General features: G+C 35.4%; 1 protein-coding gene across 9 annotated transcripts in view; it reads right to left on the bottom strand.

Annotated features, from left to right (window-relative positions):
- The window catches only part of RBM26 (RNA binding motif protein 26), a 53140-nt gene that overhangs the window by 15963 nt on the left and 23585 nt on the right, over positions 1-13592 (bottom strand). For 5 of the 9 annotated variants that reach the window (XM_080612584.1, XM_080612586.1, XM_080612589.1 and 2 more), the window contains exons 10-17: positions 12500-12611; positions 11546-11705; positions 10175-10339; positions 9985-10050; positions 6765-6896; positions 5680-5751; positions 2579-2707; positions 355-429 (exon numbers count right to left, since the gene is read on the bottom strand). In XM_080612584.1, coding sequence (XP_080468710.1) covers positions 355-429; positions 2579-2707; positions 5680-5751; positions 6765-6896; positions 9985-10050; positions 10175-10339; positions 11546-11705; positions 12500-12611 — 911 coding nt within the window. The remainder of the gene's footprint in view (positions 1-354; positions 430-2578; positions 2708-5679; positions 5752-6764; positions 6897-9984; positions 10051-10174; positions 10340-11545; positions 11706-12499; positions 12612-13592) is intronic. The other 4 variants (XM_080612588.1, XM_080612590.1, XM_080612591.1 and 1 more) reach the window with 2 other exon arrangements.

Raw genomic sequence — 13592 nt, 5'->3', positions numbered from 1 at the left:
ATCTCCATTTTACTTGGCCAGATTTGCTCAACAAGACTTATATAAATTAAATTTTTACATTTCTACTCCTAAGCAAAGTGCAGTCATGCACACTTTTCTACACCTGTTCTTGTCAAGTCAAACACTCAGGTTTTCATTTCTCCCAGAACATATGCATGTCGCACCCAAATTAGGCAATTTCAACTAACAAGACAAATTATGTTAAAACTTAAAATCATGTGGTAATACCATTGTAAGAGAGTGCTTATTTTATAGGCCAGTTTTACAGCTCATGCTTACAAATTCTGAAATACTTTCTAGTGAACTGAGATTTTACAACTGACTTGTTCACTTTCTTTAATGCTAACATTTTACCTTCTGTGTTTCAATGTGCTTTTCTAAGATTTCTTGCTTCTTTTTTCTCACATCTTGTTGAAGTCGTAATGCATCCTAGAAGCATAAAAAAATTATAGAAAGTTTCTGGATTTTGAAAAATAATACCAGAAGAATAATATACCTGACAACTCTACAGCAGTAATTTCCAATATGCTTTCAAAACAATGAATCACCAAATGAGCAAAAGGTCTAATATCTTTCTTAGTCTGATCTGTGCTGGAAAGACTTCACTATTACTTACGTACAAAGCAAACACACAAGTCCAATGAAAGCTGAAAGGCAATATAATACACTAGTGCAAGAGGTACAACATACAAGAGTTTAAATGCGTAAGGTCAGTATCTTGAAAGAAACTGCAAATCAAGTCCATCAATTAAAACACATTCTGAAGTACAGCTCCAAGCAAAAAGAAAATACATCCTGTTTTCTCAAACTAATGCGTTACCCAATGAAAACCATCTCTTTTGCATCTGACTGCTGCAACTTGGAAGTGACAAGTGCTACCACCCCATCTGCTAAAACCAGAAACTTGACACTGCAACGGGCAAATCAAAATTAATTTAAACTGATAATTTTGTAATATATTTCACTCGAAAGGAGAAGCAAGAGGAAATGCCACAGCTGCTGTGCTCAGCTCCTATTCATGCTGCTTGAGAAAGCAACTGCTTCTTGCTCTCAGATATAGAACGTACAGGTCTTAGCACGAGACTTGCAGGAAACAATTAAGAGCTTTGATATCAACATATTTAATGGGATAAAAGAGGAGAGGAAGAAGATGATTTTGCACCTCTAAATTATCTATCAACTGGGATCAGACTGGAAGTGGATTATTTTATACAAAGAGCATAAATGCACAACAGCCATAAAAAGGAAATAGTAAAGGTTCTGTATGTCTTCCCAAATATTGACAAATTCTGCTGCATGAAATGTTAGTTTTGCAATCCTGTGTGCAACCTTTTTTCTGAAGGGAAAAGGAAGATAAGACAAGGGGATGAATGCTAAGAAAAATTAGGGAGACAGGAGGAAAGATGGGAGGGAGTCCCACAAAATTATGTGTTTCCACAAGTACTAGTATACTAGTATATTGTAACAGAAATCTCTGAGGAAAGGAGGAGCAGAAGAGCACATGAAAAAAGAGCCAGCCACTTAGCATGTCTCCAGTGTCTTCTCCCAAAACCTCAAAAAACAAAAACCAAATCACCAAAACCCTACAGCTGTTAAGAGTCAATAATTTTATTACAAGGTTTTTGGCATTTCACAGGCATTTAGCATCTAAACTTGAAAGGTAAAGCTTCCATTTCTGAAAAACATGTTTGAGGGGACAACTATTAAAGGAAACCCCAAAATTAGAAGTAATTTCTTTAAAGTCTGAACCAATACCACAATGGACATGCAGTTATAAACTGCTATTTCAAATTATATTAGACATTAGTTATGTAAGTTTACTAATAGTCTAACAGTTATACTGATTTCAATGTCTGTTTGAATCCAACTTAGTACTGAACTCTTACTTTGAAGTTTGAAACCAGCAAGATAAACATCCTGTATTTAGTTTTGCTAAATTAGAAGAATAAATCTGAAAAAAGGAAGCTTACTGGCCTTTTCTGAAAATTCTAACCAAGCTAAATTACAAGTGAGCAAGCTATTCAAGGCCAAATGCATTTTTGTTGCATTTCCCCTCTAAGAAAAAGAGAAAACCTAGTACTACGCAAAAAGTAAAAAAGGATGCAGTAGACTTATAGTTTGGAAACAACAAAATGAAGGGTTATACAGTTTTTAGTTCTCTCATGTGAAGAAAATTTTGGTCAGAAGTACAAAATACACTGAAAATAAAGGCCAGTTTGATGTTAAAGGTCAGTTCCAGAAGGGCTTAAGAAAGAAGAATCGTGACTAGACTATACTCCCTTCTCACTCACAATAGACAATTCATGCCTAAACATGGAAATCCTGCTTTCAGGAAAAAGCATTTCACATTTTGAACTTGAGAGTTTTAAATCTACTTGTACTGTCTGAACATACATTGAAAAAGCCTACGAAAACCATGCTGAATTTTCTTGTCCTTTGAAAAGAAACCATCATAGTGAATGTAATCTTGTAACTAGTTTCATCTATGCTCTTGAGATGAATATACATAGTGCACTATCTCTAGTGGTCACGAGTTCCCAATCTAAGTCCATTTTATAAAGAAGTATATTTAATTTACCTGTTTTTTCTTCTGTGCTTCATTAGAGTCTAGCACGGAAGTGGAAACAACAGGCAAAGATTTCTGTGCTGCCTTCAAAGCAGCAGGGTTGTACACAGTTTTTGTCAAGCCAGTAGAAGTGGATAAAACCTATAGGAGGAAATCATTTTATTCTTTTGCCAGTGAATTTCAATTTCTTTTTTAAAAAACACGAGTGCTTAAAAATACATAAGCATCTTTTCTTTTGTCTGTTTTGATGATATGGAATATAAAAAATTTGGTGTAACAACTATATTTGGAGTTGCTGAAGTTAAACAATTTTTAAAGAGGCAGCATCACAGATATGTAAGGATTATAAGCATCAGTTATAAATCCTTTCCACTGAGATGTCCTATGTACTTCCAAGTTCAAATACCTAAAATTTTAAGTAATTGAGCATAATTAAGCTAATAGAAGACTCAGATGTTCCTGAGTATAACTGAAGTCTGTCATTTTTTGGTTTTGAGTTTAAAATATAATTTTTCATGGCTACATGAATTTTTTTGGCAAAAATTCAACATAACTTTAGGGACTAAGGTCCCAAGTAGATAAAATAGTTCCTTTTCATATTCAGTTTATGGAAAGCAGAGCTTGCACAATCAACAAGAAGTAAGTACAGGGAAATCTTCAACATCATACAGCAAAGGAAGAGAATACTATGTCTCTCTGTTCTCCTTCCCACTTTTGTAATGAGGTATGAAATTTCTCCCTGACTTAGTGAGAACCAGTTGTCTGCTTTACAAGCTGTCTAGAGTATACTATGTACACCTCACAATACCTGAAGATCTGGACTATTCTGTTCTCTTAGGATGTTCCTTAAGGACATTAAGGCCATAACAGTATTGACAAATCCATGTCTAAGTGCTGGAAATAATATAGGCATGATCTTGTCCAGCTTGTTAGCAAATCACAGCAATTATGCAATTGGTAAAATTGCCAGGATTTTAAAGATATATATGTGTGGAAAATTAAAAGATACATGCAGAGTCTATTGGTCAACATGCACTCCATAAAATAAGACACGATGCCCACCAACAGGAGAGAAAAAAAAAAGGCACAAGAGAGACAGCCAAGAAACATTAGAAAGACAGAAAAGATCAAGAGATCACAAGAATTTCCAACAGGAATACTTCCTATAAAGGGTTTTCACTTCATAGTGCTATTTATACTATTTCTTCCCACAGAGTACGAAGAGCGGAGAGAACAAAAATCAAAGCATGTTATAAGGTATTATAAAAGGTGATATAAAATGCTCTAAGCAGGCCATTAGAAAGGAGATGAAGGAATTTCTTTAAAACTTATTAAAGCACATTAACATATGCATATCCAAGTCATACAGTTCCTATTACAAAGAAGCTTTAGGACAGGCTACATCACATATAAACAGAAGACCAGGTAAAGACAAAAATATCCTTTCCTGAACTGTCTTCATGGCAGAGTGAACCATGCTTCCTTATCTCCTATAATTAAGCAAAGATGCCACAGAAGATTACCTGCATCAACTAATCTACAAGAGCAGGAAGCAACACATTAACGTCTTCTACATCCCTTACTACTATTCAAGAGAAGAAATAGTGTAAATCTTCACAAGTTCATAAAACAGGTCAAACCAAGTTTCAGAACCCTACTAAAAATGCCAAAGTAAACTGCTGCTTCACAAGCACTCCAGTAAACAGCTCAGAATTTACTCAAAATCAATCTGTGCTATAAGACAACAGAGCTGAAAACCATTTTAGCATGGATTTACTATTTGTAGAAAAAAGCGGTTTAGGATAACTCAACTCTTGTGGAATAAGAAAGAAAAAAAGACTTCCACTCAAAGTGAAGCAGACTTGTTTATTTCTCAAGTATATAGTTCATATGCAAAATGTAGTTGAGAAATTCAGAACTTACGAGAACTTATTCAGAAATTTACAAGCTGTCTAGAGTATATTATTCAGAAATATTATTCAATATTACTCATTATTATTAATATTACTGAACATTATTCAAGTTGTCTAGAGTATATTATTCAGACATTCAGAACTAATTTCTCTGCAAATAACTTAGGGCAACAAGAATGCAACTAATCAAACCAAGAACAAAATACAGGCAAGAAGCCAAGGTGAATGCATTTTGGTGGACTGCTCAGCTTGAAATGAATCAAAGAGACATCCTCCTATACTACAACTCAACGTTAAGTATTATTACTATTGTATGCTAAGTACAGCACCGTATCTTTTGAGCTAATTTTACTTGCTAGATTCCACTAAATGCATTATAAATGCTATACTGTAAGAGGGCACAGGAGACATGGGAAATGCAGTGGATGCTTCATTCATTTCAGATCAAGTCAATTCCCAATAGAATATATACACCAAGGCAAAGGAATCTTGTTACTGGGTAAAACTTGCTGCCTTTCTACCTAAAGTCTTCGCAAATGAGTATTATAAACACTGGGGAAGCCTGACCCCCATAGTGCTAAACAGATCTTTAAACATGTATCACAAACTTTGCTGCTAAAGTAAACACATCAACAACTCTCTGTTCTGAAAACTGCAACCACCAGGGAAAACACATAATCCATAACCACCTTTCCCACCTTAAGTCTCCTTTGTCCTGTCTATACGGATTAATTTCCACTTTTATCTTTCCACAACTACTGCAAATTTCAAGATCAAGTAAGGGTAAATGTTTACAGCATCACCTTTTAAAGGGCACAAAAGCCCCAAAACATTTTTATAGAAAGGCTTTCTACAGATTCATATGTAGTGTCAAAATTTATTTATTTTTAAAATTTATTTCTGTATTCTCCTAACAACTAAGGGCCCTGGAACATATCTAGTTATTTTCATGACTGAATGAAACCTACTATAGTAAAACAAAACCCACAGAATAGCAGCTTCTGTCCTAACACGGCTTTTTAATTCTTACAATCATTTAGCCATTTGCTAAGCTGAGGTTTGATATATAAGACTAATATTTAATAAATAACTTTATTCATAGTTACAAAGCAAAATTAATATTGATACCAGGGGTTTATAATAAAATTAACTCTACTGAAATTAAATGTGAGAGGAAGAGAATATGAGACATTCTCTTACCTTTTCAGTTGTTGGAGTAACTGGCTTTGACACAAAACCCAGTCTATCCTTTACAGATAATTTAGTCACATTCTAAGAAAGCAAAAACAAAATTATAGTACACATAATTTATGAAGTTTACTGTTTCCTATGTAATTTCAAATGTTAGGAATTCAGAAAAGAGCATTCAACTAATAACGCAATAGACTTTTGACCAAAAATGTAAGAAAAATAATTAAAGCAGTTGCTGAAATGAATTTTAGATATTTGATTGAAAAGTTAATATACATCTATATGTAGACTAGGTAAGACAAAGATAACCCCAAATTTGGAATCAAAGATTTTACTGCCTTTTTTTTTTTTTTTTTTTTGCAAGGAGTTCACGACACGGTGGCCAGCAGAGGATTCACACAGGCCTTTTTAGTACACTTCAGAGTCTGTGGTTTACAATCTGCTATTTCCAGGTATCAGTTGCAGAAAGTTGTCATCTGAATTTAAACTACAGATGTTTTCTGAAGTGTGGTGGTCTTCCTTTTCAGATGTAAAATTAAAGCAGTGGTACAATGCTCATGAAGAAATACTTCTAAGATAATAAAAATTTAAAGACTATTTCCAATGGGAGTAACATGCCAGACTGTCATTCATATTAGTACTGTGGATACATTCTCTCTTTTATTAAGGGTGACATACAAATACTGAAAATAGTTTTAGATGCTGACTACCAGTCTCTAATGGTTTTAGCTGTTTAACAGATATAATATTAAAAAACGGTAACTTTCTGTTCTATGGATAGAAATTAACTTTATTTTGCAACATGAAAACTACAATTTAACACAACACTACTGAAATATTTTCAGAGGTTTTAAACTAAGTAAAAAGCCATGATACTAAATATTGAATACTATGCTTGGGTAAGAAAGCCAAATATCATTGCACTGAAGAAAACTTTAATATCAAAACATCACTCACTATCAATTTAGATGCATTTATTAGTAATAAATGTGTACTTGCACTAAACGAGTTAACTGTAATGGATACATTCAGACAGTATAGAACCTATTCTAAAAAGAAAAAAATACAACTAATTTTTTTACTTTCATACATACCTGAGCGACTTCTGTATTGGCACTCTGTGCTTCTGCAGGTTCAATATTACTTGCAGGTACTGGACCTAATCGCTCCTTGACAGACTGTTTCACTACTGGTAAACTGGGTTGCTGAACTAAGGGTTGTATTACCTGTAACGCCACCCCACCCCCAAAAGAGCACATCATAATATTAAAAAGAAAAAGCTGCTACACATGTAGTTCAACAAATACACAACAAAATTCCTGTAATGATATTTAGATTTACACTTCTTCCTTTCTATCATTCAATAGCTTTTTCACCTGATGGTAAAAATAAACACTTCCTGAGATTTAGGATGTTATACTGACTATATCTGTAGTGCATACAGCAGTAATATCTATTTTGCACTTGCAGCTCACAGATGCAATCAAACAACTCCGGTTTATTTCTATTAATCGCTTCTCCTTAGACCATCTTAATTTCCACCTGTTAGAAGTGAATAAAAGGTAATAAGCAGTCTTATGATTCCTTTCACAAATCTTTCATCATCAACCATTTAGTTATGGAAAGGCAGAATGCAAACGTGTATCATAAAGACGCTGCTTTTTACAGCAATTGTAACTTTTCATCTGCTATGTGTTTAACTTGGACAGCATAGAAAAAGAAAGATATGAAGACATGCACTCATGAGACCAAGGAAAAAGAAAACAGAGCAGCTAATCTTCAAACCTACCACAGATATGCCCCAAGAGGTAACACCATGCCTTTGTTTCTTTGACAGAAACATTAAACTCCTCTTAGGACCAAACAAACAAATATGCTCCCAACCAAGCTTCCTGTCATATTTATGACCCTCAGGAGGTCACCTAACACATCCCTTCACTCCAGGGCAGAATCAGCTGTACCTAAGCCATTACTGACAGTATCCATCAATCTAGTTCCTACAGTCTTCAAATGAATTAGGTCCTATCACCTCTCCAGGCAAAAGTACTTCAGTATCCTTTAGCATTAGAAAAAGTTTTTTAACATCTAACCTAAATTTCCTGCATTGCTTTTTAAGCCAAATACTTCTTGTTTCAGCTACCACAGACTGAGAGCGTATTTCTGCTTCCTGGCAGAAGTCTTTTATTTGATGATTTACTACGGCTGACTCCCACCATTTTTACTTAGTATTTCCACTCCTTTCAGAATTTCCACAGTAAGAATTTTCTGAAGTAACCCTGCTGAGGAAACAGCAATGCTCAAGAAATTGTGGAGGACCAAATACTACTGAAGGGACAAGTTAAAAGCCAACTGACTTTACATTGCAAAAAATTCAAAAGTCTGTCTTTAATGCCTGATGGAAAAAATCTGGCTATAAGTCATTATAAATACAGGCGAAATTAATTCAGCTGTAATTAATACACCAGAAATCTTGACAAAAATTCAAATACTTACAGTAAGAGTTTCCATAGTACTTGTAGATGTAATATCAAATATTACTTTCAATGTAAAGGGAAGTAAATATTAACATTCCTGAACGGCTTATGAATTAAAAATACCTGTTTACTGGCTCAACAATTTGATAACTGTTATATTTTAGGGTAGAAGAACATAAAAGCATTGCACTTCAAATCTGAATTTCCCATTTACATTGTTCTTGTCACTGTGCACCCTCTATCACCTATTTAAAATTGATGTTTTGCAAAATAACAAATCTGCAGACAAGTTATTTGTTCGAAATTACACAGTTAATACTTAAAGCTGCAACAGCATAATCAGAAAGTAAGTTGACTGCAGTAACTGTTCAAGCTGTTCTTACGAAGAGAGATGTTTGTATGAACACAAATAACATACTCCACTGCCCTCTTCTGGCTGATGAGATGAATGTCAGGCTTAGAAAATAAGTACCATTTGGATAACACTAGTTCAGATCAAGGACCAAGGATATTTATAAATTTGATTCCAAACTCAAATCTGACGAATGGTAACTGGGGAGGCCGTGAGATAGTTGTTGTTAAAACTGCATTTTGGTAGATAAAAAGCAGGGCATTTGTTACAAAAGGAGAAGAAAAAGCAAACTGTTAAAATGTCCCACAGCAGGACTGTTACGGAAAACTGGGTCACTGATTCTGAATGATGAGAACACATGCCATCTAGAGAAAGGAATTCAAAACTTAAAACAGCAGCTGAAAGAAACCTCTAACTACTCATTTGTTCATTATATCAGCGTATATAAATAAGTGAAGGTTTCTTCTACACAGACTCCCTCATGTTTTTCTCAGTGTAGAATGTGTTGCTCCATGTTGACAGCAAATCCAATAAAAACGGATATGCAGGTATCTAGAAGGACTCGTTACATACCAGGAGCTAACTGACAAGACTCAGTAACCTACAAGACCTGGGAGAATCCAAGCTTCCTCTTACATTTGAGTAGAACCACTATGCCTGCTAACAAATCTGATTTGGCTTGCCATGGGTTATGAACCTAAGTTCCACAACAGTAATTGCTATTTCATATTCTTAAACAGTTGCCAATGCTACTATGCACATCACAACTACCAACAGGTGCTTCACTGTGCAATTCATTCTAGTTCAGTTGGAAGGGACCTATAACAAACATCTAGTCCAGCTGCCTTACTACTTCAGGGCTGATCAGAAATTTAAGCATGTTACCAAGCATATTATCCAAATGCCTCTTTAAACCCTGAGAGGCATGGGGCATCAGCCACCCCTCTACAAGGACTGCTGCAGTGTTCAACTACCCACTCGCCAAGAAATGGTGCCTAATGTTACCTCTGAACCTCCCCTGGCGCAGCTTTGAACCATTCCCATGCATCCTGTCACTGGATGCCAGGGATATTAACACCTCCCTCCTCACTTAAAAATGTAAAATGTCCCTGATCCATTCCCACAAAACTAATCTAACACAATTCTCCTACACTGTTGTTTGTATGTCCTCTCTGCATACACATGCATGCATATCTGCACATACGTACAGGCACCTTCATGTAAAACAAATTGTACTGCTTCTTTCTACAGCAGTATGCATGCTCAACAGGAAAGGAAAATGGAAAAGACTGGAAAAAACAGCGCCTTTTGGAAGAAAACGGAGATTATCTTCCAAGAACTTTGTCTTCCTTATGCTCATAAGAACACAAAAAAAGACTATACTAGTTAAAGGAAAATACATGTTATTCAGCAGACAACAGCATCGAATCTTGCCTCACATGAAATGACAGGGGAATTCTCTCTGACAGAAGGGCTTTCGTTAAATACCTTCAGTCTTATCAACTCCTGAACCTTGTACCCGAGTTCAAGGAATCTACAATTAAAGAGTAAGCTCTGGAAAAGAAGTATGTGAAATATTCAGTATTTCTGAAGTACTTAATTTCCTTAATTTTTTTTAAATGTTTAAAAGACTGCATTTTACATAACACTGTAGATAGAATAGAATTAGATCCTCTACCTTCTGTGTGGTAGTCTGGATTTGTGGTGCACTGCCTTCTCGATGCCAATAAACTTTAATAAAGCGATTATTTAATACTGCTTCTGTACTTGATATAGCTTTCTTTGCTTCCTCATGTGTGGCAAACTGAATGAGGGCACCTTCTGGATCACCTTGATATGCAACCTAAGATTTAGAACAGAAGAACAAAACTTACTGCATGTAGGATTTTCATTTGTGCCTTGATCATCATAAAATCACTAGTTTCAAGGCTCAGAAGCTTGCAAGTTAAACCCAGTATAGGTCACCAGATGAATACTTCCCATTCATGATTCTATTTGAAAAGCCTGGTGTCAAGAAGCAACCTTGAGATTAAGCTAATAAACTTTCAGAATAGTTTTAACAACAAACTTAAGTAAAATACTTAAAACAGCCAAACAGTATTTCTAATTGGGAGTATGAGTAGTTGTTTGAAAGAGGAAGCATCACTGAAGTAAACTGCTATGAAAAACACATGGGTCTAGTATCAGAGCTAGAACGAAGTAGCTCATTTTGGTTTTCCTCCTTTGAGAATAGAGTAAATAAGAGATTTTAATTCCCCTCAGTGTTCAGACAGGCAGAGGAGGTTTATTCTGTACTGTGTCAGTACACACAGACACATTGTATTACACCTCTTCTTTCAGCCTCTCAGTGCAAACAAGAAAGCCAACATAAAAACACAAGTTAGCATATGAAACTTTGAGAATGAAGCATGATGAAAGATCAGTCTGAGCCCCTTAGAGACTTGGCCTGAAATACTGACATTACGCATACAGCGGGTAATATGTAGTATCAACCTAAAGCCCTAGTTCTTTGCATCTCTTTCCTATCTTTCTTTAATTGTTTGCTTATTTCTATTTATAAATGCGGATCACAGATACGACATGAAGTAACTATAAGGAACAAACTGCCTCTAATATGGGACTAAAAAGTAATTACATCACAAGGACTTTCTGGATAAAAAAATACAGGTTTTCTGTGTTTACAATTTCTCTCAAAAAAAAACTCAAAAAAAACCCCAAACAAATCAACCCAAAGTGTTTATGATATCAGATCCAAACTTGAGAAAAGGGGTGAAGGAACACACACTCCCAATCAGTTTTCAATGTTTTCAACAATATATCTGAAAAGTCTTATCTGTGAGGAAAACATCTGTTTAAACCTAAGAGACTAGAACATTTCATTTCTCCTTCTTCAATGACAACTCCACAAAAAACTGTAAGATCACGTTTAAGAAACAAGTTAGGAAAATAGTGAGAACAGTTTCAGGGAACGAGTTAAAACAACTGGCATTCTTCTTTTAGCAACTACAACTAAGTTGAAGCCTACTGCCTTCTCTTTGTTGACTCTTACCTGCAAGTTGACCAAGTTGCCAAACTTACTGAAGTGCTCATTAAGTTTGCTGATATTGTTAAGTTCTGGGGGAACTTTTCTCAATTCAAGTTTTGTATTCTCATTTCCAAACTGCACCTTCTTCTGGAAACCTGGACTATTTGTTCTGTTAAAATTTTGCCTGCAACAAATAAAAATCAAGCCAGAAATCCATAGCAAGCTAGAAAACACAACATTAAATTGTATACACTTACACAGGAGCATGTGTGTGTGAGACAGAGGTTAAAAAAAAAAAAAAAAAAAGGCAATTTTAGGGAAGTGTAGAAGAGTAGAGCACACAAGCCCATGCACCTGCAGTTTTCTCCACTGATACTCTCAGCACATCCCAAGGCATAAATCTGTGAGACAATTCACAACTATCTGCTTGCTTCAGTAAGTCCTGATTTCCACACTGCTTCCCTCCAAAAACAATTTCTCACCTATTCCATGGAATCTCCCCACTAACGGTTCAAATAACTATTACTTCAAGGTTCCTCAGTCCCAGTAACCTCTTCGAATCCCTTCCGACTTTTGTTACCCCAGGTATACATGGACCCTAAGCACTTAACGCTGTATTTTTGTCAGTAACATACCTGGCAACTCAAACCAAAACAGAAATCATACAATTCACATTTCAAAACTAAAACCAGTCATCTCAAACTATCACACTGCAGCTCCTCTGTTTCTTAGATAATTCTAATTTTCAGGGAGTAAATCTTTGGAGTAGATCCAAAGCAACTTCACCTATCTCTATATTGCCTTTGAGAGAAGACAGTCAAATGCAGATCACTCTACAGCACGATTTATTTCAGTACAATCAGCTTATTCAGTTTAACTTGCTCGCAATTTATATAGACTTATGTATGTTTCACATTACAGAAAAGAGCTCCATGGAATTCCAACTATTAAGCCAACCTTGTGTTAATGATCACTCACTTGTCAAACCAAGTCTTCTTTGTAGGAACTCCAGCATCACCTGCACCAATTGTTCTTTTCCTGGATTCAGCATCTACCACTATTCTCATACTACTTTTATTAGGAGGTTTTTCTGTAAACAGATGAAAATATTTTATTTTTTTTTTCTGCATTTTCTGTGTATTTGATTGTAAAAAGGTGTTCTGCTCACATTTAATTTACATTGAAAACCACAGTAGTTTATTTTGAAATTATGATGATCCTCATTGAAACTGAATAAAATCTTGGTCACAGACTTCTCTTAACTATCAACAGATGCTGTGACAGACCAAACCAGCTATTAGCTTTCATATTGTCATGGTAACATCACACATAGGAAAACAAAAGAGGGGTGACAGAAGGCATCTGCCTCAAGATGATGGTACTCTGCACTGATTTACAGTGTCCCATAAAATACTCTGAGGCTCACACCATTTCTGCTAACACGTCCATTCTACCATTTGATGGCATGCACAAAAATCCTCATGATAGGAAACGCACAGTACTCAAGAGCACTAACACCCAGGAGAAAATTTAAGGATGAGGTGAGAGAGGAGTCACTCTTACTGAAGAACAGGAAGCGTACTGAGGGACTCCTTGCTGAAAATACACTAACAGAAACATAATAAGGTGAAATCAAATACGTACAAAGGTAAATTAAACCACATTTAAACAAACACTGTTTTATTTTTCTTCCCTTCTCATTTTGCGTGCTGGTGCTCCTCAAGGCCACAGGAACTATGACGTCAGAATTACTCATGCATAACTGCCTGCTACCAAATAACAATTAATCCTTCCTCTCTGCAGCAGAAATCATCCTAAGATACTGAGAATCAGTAGTATTTTTCTGTATAGAAGATGTACAAAGTGACCAGTTATTACAGCCAAGTGTAAACTTTGCAATACTCTAGAAAGAGGTTTCATTTTACCTGTAAAAATGCACACACAAAGCAACTATGATGAAAATTCCCTATTCAACTGAACTTCTCTTAACTCCAGAAGGTTTTAAAGAAATGCAGTTTTCCATTATTATATTTTCTAAAAACTGCCTCAATCTGCATTAATAAAAGAAAAC

This window comes from Psittacula echo (assembly GCF_963264785.1).
Source record: "Psittacula echo genome assembly, chromosome: 3".
Classification (NCBI taxonomy): Eukaryota; Metazoa; Chordata; class Aves; order Psittaciformes; family Psittacidae; genus Psittacula; species Psittacula echo.
This window is presented reverse-complemented; position numbering and strand designations above follow the sequence as displayed.